Below are 19,798 nucleotides of genomic sequence, written 5' to 3'. Positions count from 1 at the left end.
ATGTGTCAATGATGTAGACATGATGTAGTTGTGATGCAGTTCTAGGGGTGTAGTTTGGGGGATTAGTAACTAATAAAAGCTGGGGTCTTCTTTTGTTCTGGGCTTCCATTTTGTTTCACCTGGTGGCAAGTGGGAGTCCTGTCGCGACAGTCTTCAATAAAGACCAAGCTTACTGACTGCTGTTTTGCTCTGGTATTCCTGGCTGGTGTCCTTGTTTTTTTGTCCAAGGGAGCCCTCGGATTTTTCCGTTAACAATAGCTTTTGCTTATGCTGCTTGCTTGGACACGAAGGGGAGAAGACATGGTTTTCCCTTTGTCCTGATGTTGAATAAAATGCCTGTAAATACGCTTTACACAGCCTCTATCTGCCCTTCTGTTGCAAAGAGTTTACTCTGCTGGTTTGCGTGCTCAGCTTCTGAAGGATGCTGAAGCTTGAGTCACAGTTACATGCTGATCCAAGGACTAGAGATTGCCCGGCAACCAGCAGGTGGGCTGGAGCCAGCTGGGGGCCTGCCAATTGCCCCCGTTTCCTTGGACGCATCCCAACAGGGAGTTCCGCAGTTTAAACTATGCACTGCGTGAAGAAGGACTTTATTTCCCCTGACCGGAATCATCCAACATTTAAGCTTTACTGGATGTCAACAAGATATGCTGCTAGGATTGTGGAGTTGGTGGGTACCCCAAGATTCATCTAGTCCAGGCACATCCAGCTCCCAATAGACTTTAATCTACTCCCAGTATTAAAAATAAAATAATACCGGCAGTGATCTACCCATTGTCGTTGCCAAGAGTTTTTGAGCTTTTTGGGAGGAGGGTTGCCAAGAGTTGTTGAGCTTCCCCCTCCATATTTATTTCATCCAGCAATTGACCTTTAACACACTGGTGATCGACCTGTCGATCACAATCAATCTATTGGAAATGCCTGATCTAGTCTAATCTGCCAGCCATGCAGCAATCACAGCTAAATAATTCCCGACAGACGACCATCCAAACACTACTTTCAGAAAGTTCTTCCTGTTATATAGCCAGAATCTCCTTTCTTATAACTTGAATCCATTAGTTTGCTTCATTTCCCATGTGTCAGCCCTTTAGATATTTGAAGATGGCTATCCTATCTCCTTTCAGTCTCCTCTTCCCATTCTTTGAGCCTCCCAGGAAGATGAAAGACTTGGGTTGCAAAGAGTCACACTGTTTGCCACTCTGTCTATTTACACTTCAAGACTTAGGTCAGTTTCACCGCAGACGGCAAACTGTTCAACATATGTCTTCAGTCCATCTCTCGAGCGATATCAATTGGTCCTTTTCAGTCCAGGGACCAGCTGGGATCTATTATGACACAAAGAACCCAACTCCCCCCCCCCCATTGTGTGAAAAAGCAATACATTTCATGAACACCGGCAGAGAGACATTCAGTCTCACAGTCTCCAAGGAACGGCAAGCTGTCTCCCACCTCAGAATAAATGTGGACTCTTGCATTTGTTATACAGGATGTTAACTTTACTGCTTCAATAGATGCACAATGCACCAAAATTACTGGTGCTGTGGGGAGCTGTGCTTTGCAAAGTCCCTGGCTGTTGTACATGAGAGAAAATAAAATAAACAGTAATGGTGCATTAACGGCAGCTTTCAAAGCCTTCAGTTCCCTTGCTTTATTTTGCTTTGCGGAGGAAGGAAGAGGGAAAATATATATATATATAAGGGAAATCAAGAATGGATAATGGATGCAGATGGGCATGTGTGGAAAAGCATAAAGGCACAGAGATGGAATCCTTTTTTAAAAGTCTCAACAGAAAAGAATCCACATGTATTTATTATTTTCTTTCAAGTGGAATGCCACAAGCAGCACTCTTCCAGCATCTGGTAGTCAGAAGCACTGCTACCTTTAACAGGGGCAACAGGATATATGGGTCTGTTTTTGTACTACAATTCCTATCCTATCCAGAACACACTGGATCTACTTAATACCACACCATCCTCAAAGATCTGGTGTGGCTTCATGTTGCAGGAGGTTATGTCATTCAACAGTAAACATCCTCACCCTATATTATGTTAACTATAAGTATTAAATTTATTATCTCCTGCTTAGACTATTGCAATGCACTCTGTGTGGGGCTGCCTTTGAAGGTGACTCAGAAACTACAACTAATACAAAATGTGGCAGCTAGACTGGTGACTGGGAGCGGCCGCAAGGACCATATAACACCGGTCCTAAAAGATCTTCACTGGCTTCCAGTATGTTTCTGAGCACAATTCAAAGTGTTGGCGCTGAACTTTAAAGCCCTAAATGGCCTCGGCCCAGTATACCTGACGGAACATCTCCACCCCCATCGCTGAGTCCAGACACTGAGTCCAGCTCCAAGGTTCTTCTGGTGGTTCTCCCACTGTGAGAAGTGAGGTTACAAAGAACCAGGCAGAGGGCTTTCTCAGTAGTGGCGCCCGCCCTGTGGAATGGCCTCCCTTCAGATGTCAAGGAGATAAAGAACTATACAACTTTTAGAAGACATCTGAAGGCAGCCCTGTATAGGGAAGTTTTTAATGTTTGGTGCTTTCTTATGCTTTTATATTTGTTGGAAGATGTCCAAAGTAGTAGTAGTAGTAGTAGTAGTAGTAGTAGTAGTAGTAGTAATAGCAGCCTTTTGCATCCATGTCTAATCTTGCCCCTTTCCAAAATTGATTGCTGTGTGTGTTTCTTTTTGTAAATCTACCAAAGAATAAAATAAAATAAAACTGGTATTTTCTCAGGGCAGTGGAGGGTGTGTTTGCTGTGCCCTATTGGTGCAGCGGTGATAGCACTCACCCTTCTTCTGATAGGAATTCCTTTTATGGGGGACACCAAAAATGGGGTTGGGTCAAGGAGGATCAGTTGTGGGGGGAGTGAGAAATGTCCCTATATTCATCTGAGAAATGTTGGTGAGTATGAGCCTTACACTGCCTGAGTTAAAGCTGCCTAAAGGGGTGGTCACTGCCACATCTTATTGAAGTTCACAGCTATTCTATGTGTTGCAAATTATAAAGACTTCATAGTTAAACTATAGAGACCTCTGGGCTCAGCTTCACCCACAGAGCTCACCCAGAATGACTAAAAATGCCACGCAAGAGCCCCAAACCATATTTTCCAAGCTGGTGGGCTCCAACAATTTGGCCTTCACCCCAGTCTCTTCTGGATGAGGACCTAGGTGGACCATCCACCAGGTTCTATGGTTCAAATACCCACCCCCCCATACACACTTTCATTAGTTTGCAGGTCAAGATGATACAGAGAGGGATAAAAAAAATCTGGAAGTCTTTGCAATGCAGGAGAAGGGAGGGATTCCAACGAGATGTTTTGCACCTTGCTAAACATTTGGTGCGTGATACCAAGAAGAAAATTAGAGGTTGGCGTATCGGTTCAAAATGCATTGAACAAATTCTGTGCTTACCTGCTTCCTACTACTCTGTCCCTTGGGAAGCAGAGCTTTTGACTTCTCGGCGATTTTCTGGAAATACAATAACAGAATTAGTGGTCAGAACTGAATTGCATTAGAAACTTGTGTATGTGTGTACGCACGCGCACGCGCGCACACACACACACACAGGGAGAGAGGAATATTGGGGGATGAGCTAACCCTATAATTTAGGAAAGGGGGGGGAGTGCTTTGAAAGGGTAGGCCTTTTGAGAAATGAGAAGTAATTTTAACTTCAAGGGCGACAGGGTTATCAAAAGCAAAGCATGCATTTAAAAAGTGACAGCCCCAAGTGTGGTGAAATAGCAATTTGCCACTCAACAACAGCTCCCTGACACAACCAGGCCATTCAGGGAGGGGGAATATGCAATGGATAATTTTGGCACATTGTAATTTATTAAAAATAAATATATAGGTGGAAAACCGCCTGTGTAGGTTCTGATGGAACATGCATGGCTGAATGAGAGAAACGAGAATTGCAGAATGTATTCAATGACACCAATGACTGGTGTCATTGAACACATTCTCTCCAGATACACCAAATCAAATTTTTGATCAGGAAGGGAATAAAACAGCTCAAGCGTCAACAGGTGAGAACCACTGACCTTGGGCCAGCCATCATCTCAGCCTAGCCTACCTCACTGGGTTGTTGTGAGGATAAAAGAGGAAGGGGGAGAACCATGTACACCACCTTGAGCTCATTGGAGGAAAAGTGTGATAGTTGGGTAAACAATCATGGCTGTGTCCAATGGTGTACACTTAGGGTTCAACTCATGCAATGGGGTGTCCCCTTCTTCTCTCCCTGAACTCCATGAACTGCTCTGGAGTGTTCCTCAACCCTCTGGAGGAGATTTTGTGGGGGGAAGGAAAAGGAGAGGAGGGAGAGGATCTCTGCTGACTTCTGTGCAAGCAGAATGGCACTCTTGGACCCAACGCTAAACAAATAAGGAGAATTCTGGCAGGAATTGGAATAGGAACTACTGTAATATACAGGTTCGTGCAGAATGGAAAGTGATCAACACTCTGTTGAGGTGGAACCATAGGTAGTTGCCAGAGATGAGTTAGATGAAGAACTAAGAAAGGGGACCAAATTTGGGAAATGTACAAAAGATCCTCATTGCCAGAGTGCTCCTCATGATTATGGAGGCTCCAGAAAAGGTTATTTCACCAGCTTCGCTCCCTCCGGCCACGTTGTTTTGCCACTTTGCTTCATTCAGCTAAACGCCAGCTTGGCTTGGCAAATAGACTATGAGCTGAAACCTACCCAGGACCTCCTCTCCAGCAGCCCATGCATTGGCGTGAATCCATGGTTTAGTGTGACATGAAGCAGGCCAGGGAATCAGGGCAGCTCTCTACCTGCCTATGCAAAGCCTTCGCCTTGGAGTTCGCCTTTCAATCTCAGCAACTTGCTTCCAAGTTGGGAGGTTCTTTTAGGCTAAGTTCCTGACTTAGGAAGATTTGAAATCCCTGGCCATTTCTTTGCACTGCGAATCCCTGTGACAGGGTGAGCTCCCGTTGCTCCCGTTGCTTGGTCCCTGCTCCTGCCAACCTAGCAGTTCGAAAGCACGTCAAAGTGCAAGTAGATAAATAGGTACCGGAGCGGGAAGGTAAACGGCGTTTCCGTGCGCTGCTCTGGTTTGCCAGAAGTGGCTTAGTCATGCTGGCCACATGACCTGGAAGCTGTACGCTGCCTCCCTTGGCCAATAAAGCGAGATGAGCGCTGCAACCCCAGAGTCGGCCACGACTGGACCTAATGGTCAGGGGTCCCTTTACCTTTTTACCTCCCTCTGATGCCTCTTCTTGGCTACTCTTAGACCATTCTGCTTGTTTCTGGTCCCGACTTTTCTGCACGTCTCCTTCCTCTCCGGGTGAAGTTATCATATTGTGATCACTCAGAAACCCCCTGGAAAGGGACTCCTACCCATTCCAACTCAGCTTATTTATTTTTTCAGATACAGGCTCATAATCACCTTTTGCACCGTTCCATATCGCTGAATGGCATCAGAGAGCTGGTTCTTCAGCCGGTCCAACTGAAGTCGTTCTTGCTGCACAAGATCAACAAGAAGATCAACAAGCATCATTAGCAGATAACAGGACATTGCTTTTCTGCCACTACTTAACCAGAGATAGTAAATTCTTAAGGCCCCTTGACCCTCAAACTTATTACATTAGCACTGGGCTGATATTAGGCTGAAGCTGCAGCATGGCACAGAATTCACCACACCCAAAATTCATCTATTATTATTATTATTATTATTATTATTATTATTATTATTATTATACCCCGCCCCTCTGGCTGAGTTGCCCCAGCCACTCTGGGCGGCTTCCAACACACACAAAATTAATAACAAAACATCAACATTAATAGTAATAATCAGATCCTATATAAAAAGTCACAGCAACTTTAAAATAAACAACTTATACCAAATAAAGCTATATGCAATAATGCATTGGAATCCAAAAGTAAACACTAAAATTAAACATCGGCAAGTAATAATTAGACAGTTTACACTTATTACAATAAAGAATTGGTCATCTATAATTGATAAAAATAGCAGCGAATCACAATACATAAAATACCACAAATCATACAAAACAATGTAAAAGGATTAAGTTAAGAAACAAAGACACATAGCTTATAAAATTATTAAAACACACACACACACACACACACACACACACTATCCCAGTCTCTCTCTTGCAATGCAGGAATCATTTTGCCCAAACTTGGGGCTCAAAACTATGACCCTGAGGTTATCTTTATCAACGACTTGGATGATGGACTCAAGGGCATCCTGATCAAATTTGCAGATGACACCAACCTGGGAGGGGTGGCTAACACCCCAGAGGACAGGATCACACTTCAAAACGACCTTGACAGATTAGAGAACTGGGCCAAAACAAACAAGATGAACTTTAACAGGGAGAAATGTAAAGTATTGCACTTGGGCAAAAAGAATGAGAGGCACAAATACAAGATGGGTGACACCTGGCTTGAGAGCAGTACATGTGAAAAGGATCTAGGAGTCTTGGTTGACCACAAACTTGACATGAGCCAACAGTGTGACGCGGCAGCTAAAAAAGCCAATGCAATTCTAGGCTGCATCAATAGGAGTATAGCATCTAGATCAAGGGAAGTAATAGTGCCACTGTATTCTGCTCTGGTCAGACCTCACCTGGAGTACTGTGTCCAGTTCTGGGCACCACAGTTCAAGAAGGACACTGACAAACTGGAACGTGTCCAGAGGAGGGCAACCAAAATGGTCAAAGGCCTGGAAACGATGCCTTATGAGGAACGGCTAAGGGAGCTGGGCATGTTTAGCCTGGAGAAGAGGAGGTTTAGGGGATGATATGATAGCCATGTACAAATATATAAAAGGATGCCACATAGAGGAGGGAGAAAGGTTGTTTTCTGCTGCTCCAGAGAAGCGGACACGGAGCAATGGATCCAAACTACAAGAAAGAAGATTCCACCTAAACATTAGGAAGAACTTCCTGACAGTAAGAGCTGTTCGACAGTGGAATTTGCTGCCAAGGAGTGTGGTGGAGTCTCCGTCTTTGGAGGTCTTTAAGCAGAGGCTTGACAACCATATGTCAGGAGTGCTCTGATGGTGTTTCCTGCTTGGCAGGGGGTTGGACTCGATGGCCCTTGTGGTCTCTTCCAACTCTATGATTCTATGATTCTATGATTCTAAGAGTCTCATACTCTACAACTAAGCTATCCTTTGCACAAGGAGTGGTATAATAATAATAATAATAATAATAATAATAATAATAATAATAATGTTCTTGAAGCTACAAACATGAGTCTGACCAAACTGCGGGAGGCAGTGTAAGACAGGAGTGCCTGGCGTGCTCTGGTCCATGGGGTCACGAAGAGTCGGACACGACTAAACGACTAAACAACAACAATAATAATGTAATGTGAAATTGCTTTCAGATTCTTCCTGGGAAGTGATTTATAAACAAAACCAATCTTTTTTTTAATCATTATTATTGGCAAGTGTATTTTAAACTGACTTTAAATTGAGCCATGATTGAGAGGCATCATATAGGCCTGTCTGGACCGTGTGTGTGTGTGTGTGTGTGTGTGTGTGTGTGTGTGTGAGAAGAAGTGATGTTATTGTGCAACTGGACCACATTATTTTGTTCCTTTTCCAGCTCCTGAGTGAACACACACACAAGGGAATTCCATTCTATGCAGCTTGAAGAAACTCTACTGTGGAGCATCACGAAAGCACAATTGTCTGAATGGCACTCGCAGAGTGATTGTGTCAAATCGTTGTCGAAGCTGTTTCTGAATGCATTTAGAGGACGCCGCTCCCGAAGACAGATGGGGAAGAAACACTGATTTCATTTACATTGCACCGGTCCTGAATAGGGCAGGCAACCTTGGCAAGTAAAGCATGGTCACCGTTGAAGGAACTGATCAGACACATATTCTCTGCCATGAGGCATCAGAAGATGAATACATTTGTGCAACGCAAGGTAAACAAGCCATTTACAGTATGTCTGTAAGCAAGACAAATAAGAAGTCTTGATTCCAAAGTGGCTGGGAGTGGCATGCTTGTCTAGAGAGCCAGTGTGGGATAGTGGTTAGATAGAGTGTCAGATTAGGACCTGGGAGGCCAGGGTTCAAATCCTGACTTGGACATCTTGACCAGTCACTCACTTTCAACCTAACCTACCCCAGAGGGTCTCCTTGAGTTTCCTTGAGTTTCCTTGTGTTTCATGTTGTTGTTGTTGCCTTTCTTGGCCGCATCCAGCTGTTTCTTCTTATGTTCTTGTAACTGCTAGCTCATTTGCCATCTACTATATGGTTTCCTCCCAGCAAAGTGGGAATTAAAACTACAGTGGTACCTCAGGTTACATACGCTTCAGGTTACAGACTCCGCTAACCCAGAAATAGTGCTTCAGGTTAAGAACTTTGCTTCAGGATGAGAACAGAAATCGTGCTCCGGCAGCGCGGCAGCAGCAGGAGGCCCCATTAGCTAAAGTGGTGCTTCAGGTTAAGAACAGTTTCAGGTTAAGTACGGACCTCCGGAACGGATTAAGTACTGAACCTGAGGAACCACTGTAAATACATACGCAAAATTTGCTGAATAATTACATTGTACAATGAAAACAGCTTAAAGAATTGCCATTCAAAGTTTCATTTTTTTTTTTTACTTAGCCAATGTATTATAAAAATGCTTTTGTTTTGTTTTTCGAAAATTGCTATTTATTCGGCTGCTGCGGGGAGATCGATATCTGACAGTGCAAGAAAAGAAACCAAACAAAGCGGAAACAAAATGATCTATTGATTCAGCAGGCTGACAATGCTGATGATGGTTTCTATTATCTGTAATTTAGAGATGCATTTCCTACCATGATTTGTAACTATTATCCAGTCTTGGATAGCAACCCAGGAAATCTCATCACAGGACTTGTCAAACACAAAGAGCCATGTTAGAACTCATCAACCGCAGGGCCAGAGCTAGTTTGCATGCTCTAATTCTCTGGAATTAATCTAATTTGCAAAAACATTTCCCACAACAACACTGTTCTGGTGCACTCATAACGTTCTCAGTCTCCAAATTATGGATTATTAACCAGTCTCTGCTTCGACTGTGCTCTCTCTTCCATCATGTTGCTTGAGACACAATTAAACCACAATTATTCTGATGTATTTATCAACATCTGCACCAGCTATGCTTCAGCCTAACCAGAACCTCTTTAAAACTAAGGATGGGCAGGTCTATTTCTGGAGCAATCCAGGCTCCCATCTTTGTTTTTTTACCCATATTGACAGGCAATTCTATTTCTGCGTTTCATTTTGTTTTTAAGTCTCAAAATATGTTTATTCACACAAGTGCTTATCTTGGGGTTTCAACAATTTTAATTAAATCTCCATTTTGGTACATCCAAAGTGTTGGGAGCTATGTTGCTACATTTGGAGATGTGTGAAATCGGATGGAGAGCTTATTCTGATCGCCAAATGTCGCACGGCAGTTCTTAGCGGTTTAAACTAACTTCCTAGAACAAACACAAATCAGAATAGAACTATCTATGGCGGCCTTCCAAGTCCCCGTCTCTCTGCCATCCCAGCAAAACAGGCCACCTATAGAACTACTAATATTGTGTCGTATAGCACAGCATCAAAGTAACACTTTTTATTTGCAGAATGTGGATAGATATGGGACAGGGATTTTCAGCTCCAACAAATGTGAAAGATCAAAAAGGAGAAAGGCTACTTTGCGCTGATGTACCATGGTCATATTATAAAGTAGTTGTGTTCTATGTTAGAAATCAAGCACTACTAAGAGTTGTTTTCTCTGCACCCCACCCCCCATGTTGTTGTTTTTTATCAATTAAAAAATTAGGATGGATGGACTACACAGAATTGGACAAAATGACAGGAAGGATTCGAAACCTGCAGGGCCAGAGATTTACAGATTGGAAGAAATATACGAACTATTTGAAGAGCAACTGTAATCAACAAATTACGCTAGTAGGACTACAAGAAGTTTGGAAGGAGGAATATATGAAATATTGCAAAGAAGAGAAAGAAGAGAGATATTAGTTATGATATTTAAACGTAATAGTGAAAGTAAGAAATGTAAATCAAGTGGAAAATATTGGACATTTTTCAGATGTGATTGATGGAAGTCAAAAAATTGTATAAGATATAAAAGTATGTTTAATAATTGTTGAAAATGTTATGTTTAAAAAAACTAATAAAATATATATATAAAATTGGGGTGGAAGGAGCAAATGTTTATTCCCAAAGTGTGGCCCAGGGGGGTGGAGTCTGAGAACCACAGGCTTACAGTCTCTCTCTTGGTTAACTCCTGGTCATCCTGGGGACTTGAAGAAGCCTTTCCCAATCTGCTTTTACCCTCTCTTGAGCCATAAGACTCCAGCACTTTGACCTCCACTTTTCCTCCTGATCCAACCATCCCATCCAACACATCTCTAGAGGGATCATGACAACTGTAAGTAACTTGGAGCTTGGTAGCTCTTGTGTTGTGCAACCTGTTCTATCTGGGTCTTCTTCTTCTTCTTTGGCGATCCCTCATAGCCATGTCTTCCATGAACACGGCTTTTTCCCTGGTCCTGAATGGGGTAACTGTGCCCCTGAAGGACCAGGTGTGCAGCCTGGGAGTCATTTTGGACTCACAGCTGTCCATGGAGGCACAGGTCAAATCTGTATCCAGGGCAGCTGTTTACCAGCTCCATCTGGTACATAGGCTGAGACCCTATCTGCCTGCAGACTGTCTCGCCAGAGTGGTACATGCTCTGGTTATCTCCCGCTTGGACTACTGCAATGCGCTCTACGTGGGGCTACCTTTGAAGGTGACCCGGAAACTACAAATAATCCAGAATGCGGCAGCTAGACTGGTGACTGGGGGCATCTGCCGAGACCATGTAACACCGGTCTTGAAAGACCTACATTGGCTCCCAGTACGTTTCCGAGCACAATTCAAAGTGTTGGTGCTGACCTTTAAAGCCCTAAACGGCCTCGGTCCAGTATATCTGAAGGAGCGTCTCCTCCCCCATTGTTCTGCCCGGACACTGAGGTCCAGCTCCGAGGGCCTTCTGGTGGTTCCCTCACTGCGAGAGGCCAAGTTACAGGGAACCAGGCAGAGGGCCTTCTCGGTAGTGGCGCCCGCCCTGTGGAACGCCCTCCCATCAGATGTCAAAGCGATAAACATCTACCTGACATTCAGAAGACATCTGAAGGCAGCCCTGCTCAGGGAAGTTTTTAATATGTGACATTTTAGTGTATCTTTCATCTTTGTTGGAAGCCACCCAGAGTTGCTGGGTAAACACAGCCAGATGGGCGGGGTACAAATAATAAATTATTATGATTATTATTATTAACAGTGAGTCTGTAAGTGACTGTGGAGGCCAATTCTGGATCCACACATCCTTCCACAGTAGGTTTCCAGGTGGGAGTTGATCACGGTGAGGGTTTGCCAAGCGTGCCTTCCTCTTAGCACCTCTTCTCCCTTGTGTCCTGAGTTCGAGTGTCTTCAAAGCCCATGACACCTTTGGCAAAGGCTGTTTTCCAATTGGAGCGCTCACAGGCCAGTGTTTCCCAGTTGTTGGTGCTTATACTACATTTCTTTAGATTTGCCTGGAGAGAGTCTTTAAACCTCTTTTGTTGACCACCAGCATTACACTTTCCATTTTTAAGTTCAGAATAGAGTAGTTGCTTTGGAAGACGAACTTCAGGCATCTGCACAACATGACCAGTCCAATGAAGTTGATGTTGAAGAATCACTGCTTCAACACTGGTGAACTTTGCTTCTTCCAGCACACTGATATTAGTTTGCCTGTCTTCCCAAGTGATGTGTAAAACATTTTCGGAGACACCATTGATGAAATCTTTCAAGGAGTTGGACATGGCGTTTTTAAGTGGTCCATGTTTCACAAGCATACAGCAAGGTTGGTAGTACAATAGCTTTGTAAACAAGCATTTTGGTTTCCCTGCGAATGTCACAGTCCTCAAACACTCTGCACTTCAATCAGGAGAAAGCTGCACTTGCAGAGCTCAGGCTGCACTCGCAGAGCTCTATCTGGGTGTATCCTACACAGCCTGAAGCTCAAGCCCAGGGATGTTGTTAGACTCCAACTCCTATAAGCTCCAGCCAACATGGTTCCTGGACAGGTGTGGTGGCCACTGGAGTCCAACAGCATTAGAAGAAAACAGATTTCCCACATCTGCACTATCATAGCATCCCTCAGATGGCTTTGCAAATCCTTCTGGGGAAGAAACATTGCACTCTCTCTCTCTCTCTAAGCACATGAAACAAACAGTATACAACATAATGCTTTCAGAAGGGATAGACTGCAAAGCTCTAAATCAACAGATGGTGTCTCATGATATCAGAAGCTTTATGAGAGAGAAGTTTTGGAGCACTATTCGGAAATTCCCCAAGAGGAACATCGAGGCTCAGCAACCGGTACCCACTTGGGCCATTTGTTGTGAGGGAGAAAGATTGCAGGTTTCACATCACAATTTGTAGGTTTAATTATTGCAGCAGCAGGGTGATGCAGGTGAAAGGGGGGAGAGTGGAACATTGTAGATCTGTTATACGAATTTAGTAGGAGGCTCCATAAGCTATTATGGAATGCCAAGGCAGAGGACCACACTTCTTCCTCATGCTGGAATATTAACATTTCCATCTTCTGCAAACCATACTTTCAAAATTCATTTATTTGCAAAAAAAAAATATGTTCTCTCCTAGCTGGTCTTGCTCCAATTATACTTTGTTTTATTTTTGTCGTGCTGCCAATGTTGATGGTAATGGCATAAGAGTACCAGGAACTATTCTCTCTCTCTCTTCATTTGACTTCCCATTGGACCCAATTTGTGCCACAGAAAACGTCTCTGGAAGTCTCCGGCCAATTTTCCTGCGTCTTGATAACAGACCACAAGAAGAAATCTTTCATTTTATTTCACCCGAGCTTCCATTTGGTAACTTAATAATCCAATCGCATGCTGCAGCATTTGGAGAAGAAGAAAAAATGCCCTTATGAATTGGCAATGGTGCTGCATTTGCAAAAGATGTTGTACACTTTAATTGTTGTGTTGAATTTGGTACAAATTAGGTAAAGGTAAAGGGACCCCTGACCATTAGGTCCAGTCGTGACCGACTCTGGGGTTGTGGCACTCATCTTGCTTTATTGGCTGAGGGAGCCGGCGTACAGCTTACGGGTCATGTGGCCAGCATGACTAAGCTGCTTCTGGCGAAAAAGAGCAGCTCACGGAAAGGCCGTTTACCTTCCCGCCGGAGTGGTACCTATTTATCTACTTGCACTTTGACGTGCTTTGGAACTGCTAGGTTGGCAGGAGCTGGGACCGAGCAACAGGAGCTCACCCCGTCGCAGGGATGTGAACCGCCAACCTTCTGATCAGCAAGTCCTAGGTTCTGTGGTTTAACCCACAGTGCCACCCCCATCCCTTGGTACAAATTAGCCTCTATCTAACAGGGACCTCTCTCCGACCTTGAGAGAGTCTTTAAACTTCTTTTGTTGACCACCAGCATTACACTTCCCATTTTTAAGTTCAGAATAGAGTAGTTATGAGACAGCAGCACTGGTCATCAGGAGGTCCTTGCCATCATTGATTGGCTCTACCCTGGTAATCATTGTGCGGACACTAAATATGCTATTTCATAATGGTGGTTACCCGAGCTCAGTCACTGTGCATGCTAGCAGATAAAGACTACACAAGGCACCAGCAGAGACTAATTACAGACTTCCATACCCAGGTAGAAGCAAACCATTTACAATTTAATATTAACTGCATTATCAGCCGCCAAACTTTGACCACAGTCCATGAAAATTCCATTCTTCCAGATGCCATTGATATGGGAAAGGAAGTGATTCATCCAAGTGTTGAGATACAAGAATCCTGACATGAAAATATTCTCTGCAATTGGTTCCCAGACCCAGAGTTTATGAAGAGGACTCTGGAAGACCTGGTAACTCTTTAAATTCTAGCCCTACTAGGATGAACTACTGTGTTCTTTTGATGTTCCTCACCATCTTGATAGGGTGTCTGCTGGTTACAACTGCACAGTTTTGAGAGACATGTCCTATATCTGCACAGACTAGCCAGAACACCCTCAATGTTGAAATTAGATTTTCCACCCCAAAGAGGCATCCATTCAGGAATTCTGAAGGTTCCCTGGAATACGACGAATGTGAGAAATAAGCTGAACACACAAGGGCTATGAGTTGGGGGAGGTTGCTCAAGACTGAGTCGTGCAACCAAAATATTTATACAGATGCATGGTCTGGAGCAGAATGATGTTTTGAACGACATTCTTCCGTTTTTGCATGGGGATCATGTTCTCTTCTGCTTAGTTTCCGTTCTTTAATTATATTGGTAGATTGGTATTGTTTTATAGCGTGTTGCTTAGTTTGTGCTGTTAAATTAGGTTAGCTTAACAAAGGTTGCACAGATTGATTTTTTTGTATGTATGAATATAATTGTTTCTAATATGTTCTGAATTGTTATATATTGCTCATTTGATACACTGCGGGCGATTTGAGCACAATTTTGTCGGAAAGTGGCAGGTGCGTAAACAGATGAAGATGATGGTGCTGATGATCTCAGTCCCTAAATTTCATGCTTTCCACACACACCCCATCTCCATATTTTAATTATTTTTTCCACAAGCGTCCCCTGATCTGAGCCACATGGACCTGGCTCCTTTTCCAGGGGTGGAATGGAGGATGACATTGATTGTTTTGCTCTCTTCCCTATAGATAAAGCCATTGCTTTTATCTTTGTAAGACCTCCAAAGGCTGTCTGCTCACAGAAGACATTGTTACACATGTCTGGAATAGAAACCTGGAATGGCTGCTTTAAGCATTGTTGATTTATTTTTCTTACACACACACACACACACACACACACACACACACACACACACAAAACTTACAATGTAAAGCATGATCTAGTGTATGGATCTGGCCTGGATGTAATTGTGCCATAAAACATCTACCAAACTGGTGCGGCATAGTAGCAGTTGAACCCTAAATAGTCTTACTAGGGCTGAGCAGTTACTGCCTCGGCATCTTAAGATATCATAGTGCAGAACTGTGCACTTGTAAACATTGCCTAATGAGGAAAACTTCGAAAGGATTTGGGAAATGTCATGCAGTCCCAATCCGGCTGCCTATTAGAATTGAAAACAAACAAAAAACTAGGAGAGCTAAACATGGATGTCCCAATTTCCTGTTACTTCTGTCATTTTTCAATGTTTGATGCTTCCATCTTCCATTTCAAATGAACTGCTTGAAGTTTAAATCAACGGCCTGTATCCAATATTAAAGATATTCAGAGCAGATCCATTAAAAGTGATGGATATGACTTACAGGTCCATTCATTTCAATGGATCTACTTAGTTGGCTATAACTCAACAGGCTTTCTCCCGCTCTCGCTCTCTAGGTGCAATTAAATGTACAGGTTCTGCTGCTTAAGTCTCTACAATCCAAAGTGTTATTTAAATTTAGTTACTTTTTAACATGAATGCTGTTGTGCAAAAAATGTGCGCAGATACAGAAATAAAACCAGGAATCTTGAAAACTGCTCATTATTAGGAGAGCATGACTTAAAACAAGGAACCTTAGAAGAAAAAAACCACAGGGAAGCCTCCTGCCTTTTTTAAAAATAAAAAAGATGTTTCAAAAAATATGGATGAGTCTGCAGTCTAGTGTACACTAACTTGTGAGTAAATCCCACTCAATGGGACTTACTTCTGAGTAAGGCATACATAGGATTCAAAACAAAAAGTAATGGGATAGTTCAAAGAGAGCCTATTGGTCCTCCTTTAGGTACATTCATAGAAACAGAGATTTAGCATCTAGTTGTGCTGCCTCTTCCTTTCCTATGCATAAGAAATTCAAAGGATCTGAAATGCACTGGATCAATAGAGATTTCTTTTGACTACAACCCCTTTGCTTTCCCCTTCCAGCTCCTTTATGGAGTTTCCATTTTTCCTGGGTTTTGCAGCCATAGGATTGTGCTGTCACCCTCCACAACTTTGTCAGAAACCATTTCAGAGGCCACTTACCCTTGAAGAACCTCTGATGACCTCAGACAGCTGTCGGATGGCATTTGTGCATGTTGTGATGGTTTTGTTGGTCTCTTGTTGAGTCGTGTGCCTTGAAAGAAAGAAAGAAAGAAAGAAAGAGGTCAATGACTTTGCAGCAATAATTATAATCAAAAGTTCTTTAGAAAGCCATCCCTGGAAACATAAGTGTCAACCTTTGCCAGTTCTCTACTTTCGCATCGATATTGGGTGCGCCAATTAATGCTCCTGAGCTGTGGAGCTTGGGGTCTCTCCCCCTGAACATTTTGTTAGTGAAACTAACAACTACAAACTATAATGAAAACCCATGCTTTAAAGGTAAACATTTGCACACAGCTACAAATGCACATACTCTCTCTCACTCTCTCATTTTTATTAAATTTTCTGTTTTACAATTTAAAATACTCATCTTAACATCCTTAAAATATCAATGACTTCCCTTCTTCTCTTTCCATGGTTCATTTTACATATCATAAATCCCTGCATATTTTACAAAAACTGAACCATTCAGTAGTTCATTATTGCATCCATCAAAACTTATTTGCACTGTTGAATTTCTCTTAATGCTGCCAACATTTTCAGTTGCACACTATTATTTCCCATATATTCAATAGACATTTTCCAATCTTCCCTAAACGTATGTTCTTCTTGTTCTCTTATTGTATATGTTAAGTCTGCAAGCTGAGAATATTCTGTCAGCTTAAATTGTTGTTCTCCTTTGGTTGGGACCTCACTCGTTTTTCCATTTGGGGGCTAACAAAATACGGGCTGCAGTAGTAAAGGTAAAGATAAAGGGACCCCTGACCATTAGGTCCAGTCATGACCAACTCTGGGGTTGCGGCGCTCATCTCGCTTTATTGGCCGAGGGAGCCGGCGTGCAGCTTCCGGGTCAAGTGGCCAGCATGACTAAGCCGCTTCTGGTGAACCAGAGCAGCGCATGGAAATGCCGTTTACCTTCCCGCTGGAGTGGTACTTAATTATCTACTTGTACTTTGACGTGCTTTTGAACTGCTAGGTTGGCAGGAGCAGGGACCGAGCAACGGGAGCTCACCCCATCACGGGGATTCGCACCGCCGACCTTCTGATTGGCAAGTCCTAGGCTCTGTGGTTTAACCCACAGCGCCGCGCAGCATACATAAATAACCTTTTTTGACACCTGGGAATTTCACTCTGAATGATCAGACTGTTGGGGAAAATACAAATGCACTCTCGTATCTTATAGACCAGAATGAAGAATTCACGATTCCTGTAGTGCAGATTGAACCATAACAACAACCAGCTTGCAGCTGTTAAATTTCACAACTGGAAGGTGATGGGCAGGGGGACTGGACTCAAAGGAAACACACGGAGCCAATCCCCTACTCCTGATAATCCTTTAAACTGTGAAAAGTGATGTTCCTCTTACACCTTATGAAAGCACAGAAAGTAAGCAGACATTTCTCCTTAGAGGACACTTGATACAGGGCACAGTTACATAAAGTATACCCACCATAGCCTCATACCAGTCCTCTAGCACCATTAATCCCTGACCATTGGCCATGCTGGGAGTTGGAGTACAACGATATCGGGAGTGCCATAGGTTCCACAGCCCCTGATTCAAGTTGCGAGGACTACCCTGCAGGTGGGATTGACCTCAAAGTTGAAATGCACTGGGAAAACACAGTTGTGTTTCTTTCCAGCAATCACTTTGTTCATGTTCCATCATAGCTTAATTTCACCTCGCATACCATATGTGCTTCAATGGAATCCGGAACCTTCCGATTCCAGTACAGTGCAAAGATGCTCCCATTTCCAACAAACCTATTATCTCTCCACCTATCTGTGTTGGTGCTGACCTTTCAAGCCCTAAATGGCCTCGGTTCAGTATATCTGAAGGAGCATTTCCACCCCCAAGGGCCTTCTGGTGGTTCCCTCACTGCGAGAAGCCAAGTTACAGAAAACCAGGCAGAGTGTCTTCTCGGTAGCGGTGCCCGCCCTGTGGAACGCCCTTCCTTCAGATGTCAAAGAGATAAACAACTACCAGACTTTTAGAAGACATCTGAAGGTAGCCCTGTTTAGGGAAGCTTTTAATGTTTGATGAATTACCGTATTTTAATATTTAATATTTTGTTGCAAGCCGCCCAGAGTGGCTGGGGAAGCCCAGCCAGATGGGCGGGGTATAGATAATAAATTATTATTATATTATTATTATTATCTGACTTCAATAATATCTAGTCATTTTTGTCATCTGTACCTCAAACCAGTTCTTAGCACCCAACAAAGGGTCCTTCTCTCCCCCTCTCCAGTTATAGCTAATAGCCAACCTCTCAAGAGCATGGAGAAGACTCACCAACTCCGTATCTGATAGCAGGACCAATGATGCTCTCATATGACAAAACAGTATAGCTTACATATGAATCATCCTAGATCCTTTGATGTGCATCAGAGGCCCTTCTCTGTGTGTCCCACCCAAGGGAAGGGTAGAGGCCTTTTCAGAGGTCTCCCCCTCCCCAGTCTATGGGATGCTATTCCCGGAGAGACATACTGGGATACCGTACATCTCAGTCAGTTGTTTTTTTTGCCTACAGATTTTTCTGCCTTCACAGACCTTGGGTTAAGTACTGGTGGTGCTCATCTCTCAGTAGGTGTAGGGAGTGCTTGGTGCCTATTAAAATTTATTGCTGGGCGAGCCTTTTATTTATCTTGTATTGTCAAGTGCTTCCATTTTTCTGTGGTTTTAAATCGTTTGCGTGTGTCGTGTTTTCACCGTTGCGGCAAAGAGAGAACTAACAAATGAAAGTAACCTCCCTGGTATCTTTGAGTGAAAGGTTGTGCAAAAATTAATTAATTAATTAAGAAACAAATAAATAATGATAACAGGTTCCATAGTAAAAAGAGAACCAGTCATTCCCCCTCTTTGATCAAGGGCAGCTTCCAGGATCCTGTTAGCTTATGAGCACATCCAACAAACAGGAATTGTATCTGCTCATATTGAGTCAAAGCACCAAGAACCAAATAATATCCATAGTTCAAAGCAAAGCACATTTCCCCCAATAGAATGCCTTGTAAGAAACTAAAAATAACGATAACCATCTGAAGGAGCGTCTCCACCCCCATCGTTCAGCCTGGACACTGAGGTCCAGCTCCGAGGGTCTTCTGGCGGTTCCCTTGCTGTGAGAAGAGAAGCTACAGAGAACCAGGCAGAGGGCCTTCTTGGTAGTGGCACCCTCCCTGTGGAACGCCCTCCAGTCAGATGTCAAGAAGATAAAGAATTACAAAACCTCTAGAAGACATCTGAAGGCAGCCCTGTATTGTGAAGTTGCTAATGTTTGATGTTTTACTATGTTTTATATATGCTGTAAGCCACCCAGAGTGGTGGGGAAACCCAGCCAGGTGGGCAGAATATAAATAATAAAATTATTATTATTATCATCACCATCACCGTTGTGGGTCAGACAAGATGTTACAAGGAATTGCACTATTATTTTTCCCATTAAAAAGAAGAACACAATAAGGCAGCAACCCTTGAATCTGATAAGAATAAGGGTCACTCTTTTTCCCAGATCAAAAAATGCCCTCTCCTGCAAGCCAATTTTTCATCTGTGGTGGGAATCGTAGAAAGTGCCCCTTGAGACCTCTGCTTTAGCCTGAACTAATGTGCATTCTATGGTTACATGACTGGCAGCTTCACCTCTGTGGCAAATCTATGCAGCGTGCGCCACTTTGCAAGAAAGGGCTCCCGAGAGCTTCAAAGCAGCGAGCACAGGTAGAGCAGATGCCTGTGATT

General features: G+C 43.2%; 1 protein-coding gene across 5 annotated transcripts in view; it reads right to left on the bottom strand.

The window, feature by feature from the left end:
* TSNARE1 (t-SNARE domain containing 1) overlaps positions 1-19,798 on the bottom strand; it is a 442,991-nt gene that overhangs the window by 223,065 nt on the left and 200,128 nt on the right. For all 5 annotated transcript variants that reach the window (XM_028736058.2, XM_077932694.1, XM_028736057.2 and 2 more), the window contains 3 exons: positions 16,015-16,105; positions 5,413-5,487; positions 3,419-3,475 (listed from right to left, as the gene is read on the bottom strand). In XM_028736058.2, the coding sequence (XP_028591891.2) occupies positions 3,419-3,475; positions 5,413-5,487; positions 16,015-16,105 (223 nt within the window). The remainder of the gene's footprint in view (positions 1-3,418; positions 3,476-5,412; positions 5,488-16,014; positions 16,106-19,798) is intronic.

Source organism: Podarcis muralis, chromosome 8, assembly GCF_964188315.1.
Source record: "Podarcis muralis chromosome 8, rPodMur119.hap1.1, whole genome shotgun sequence".
NCBI lineage: Eukaryota > Metazoa > Chordata > Lepidosauria > Squamata > Lacertidae > Podarcis > Podarcis muralis.
The sequence above is the reverse complement of the archived record's forward strand: the minus strand, read 5'-3'. Positions and strand labels throughout refer to the sequence as shown.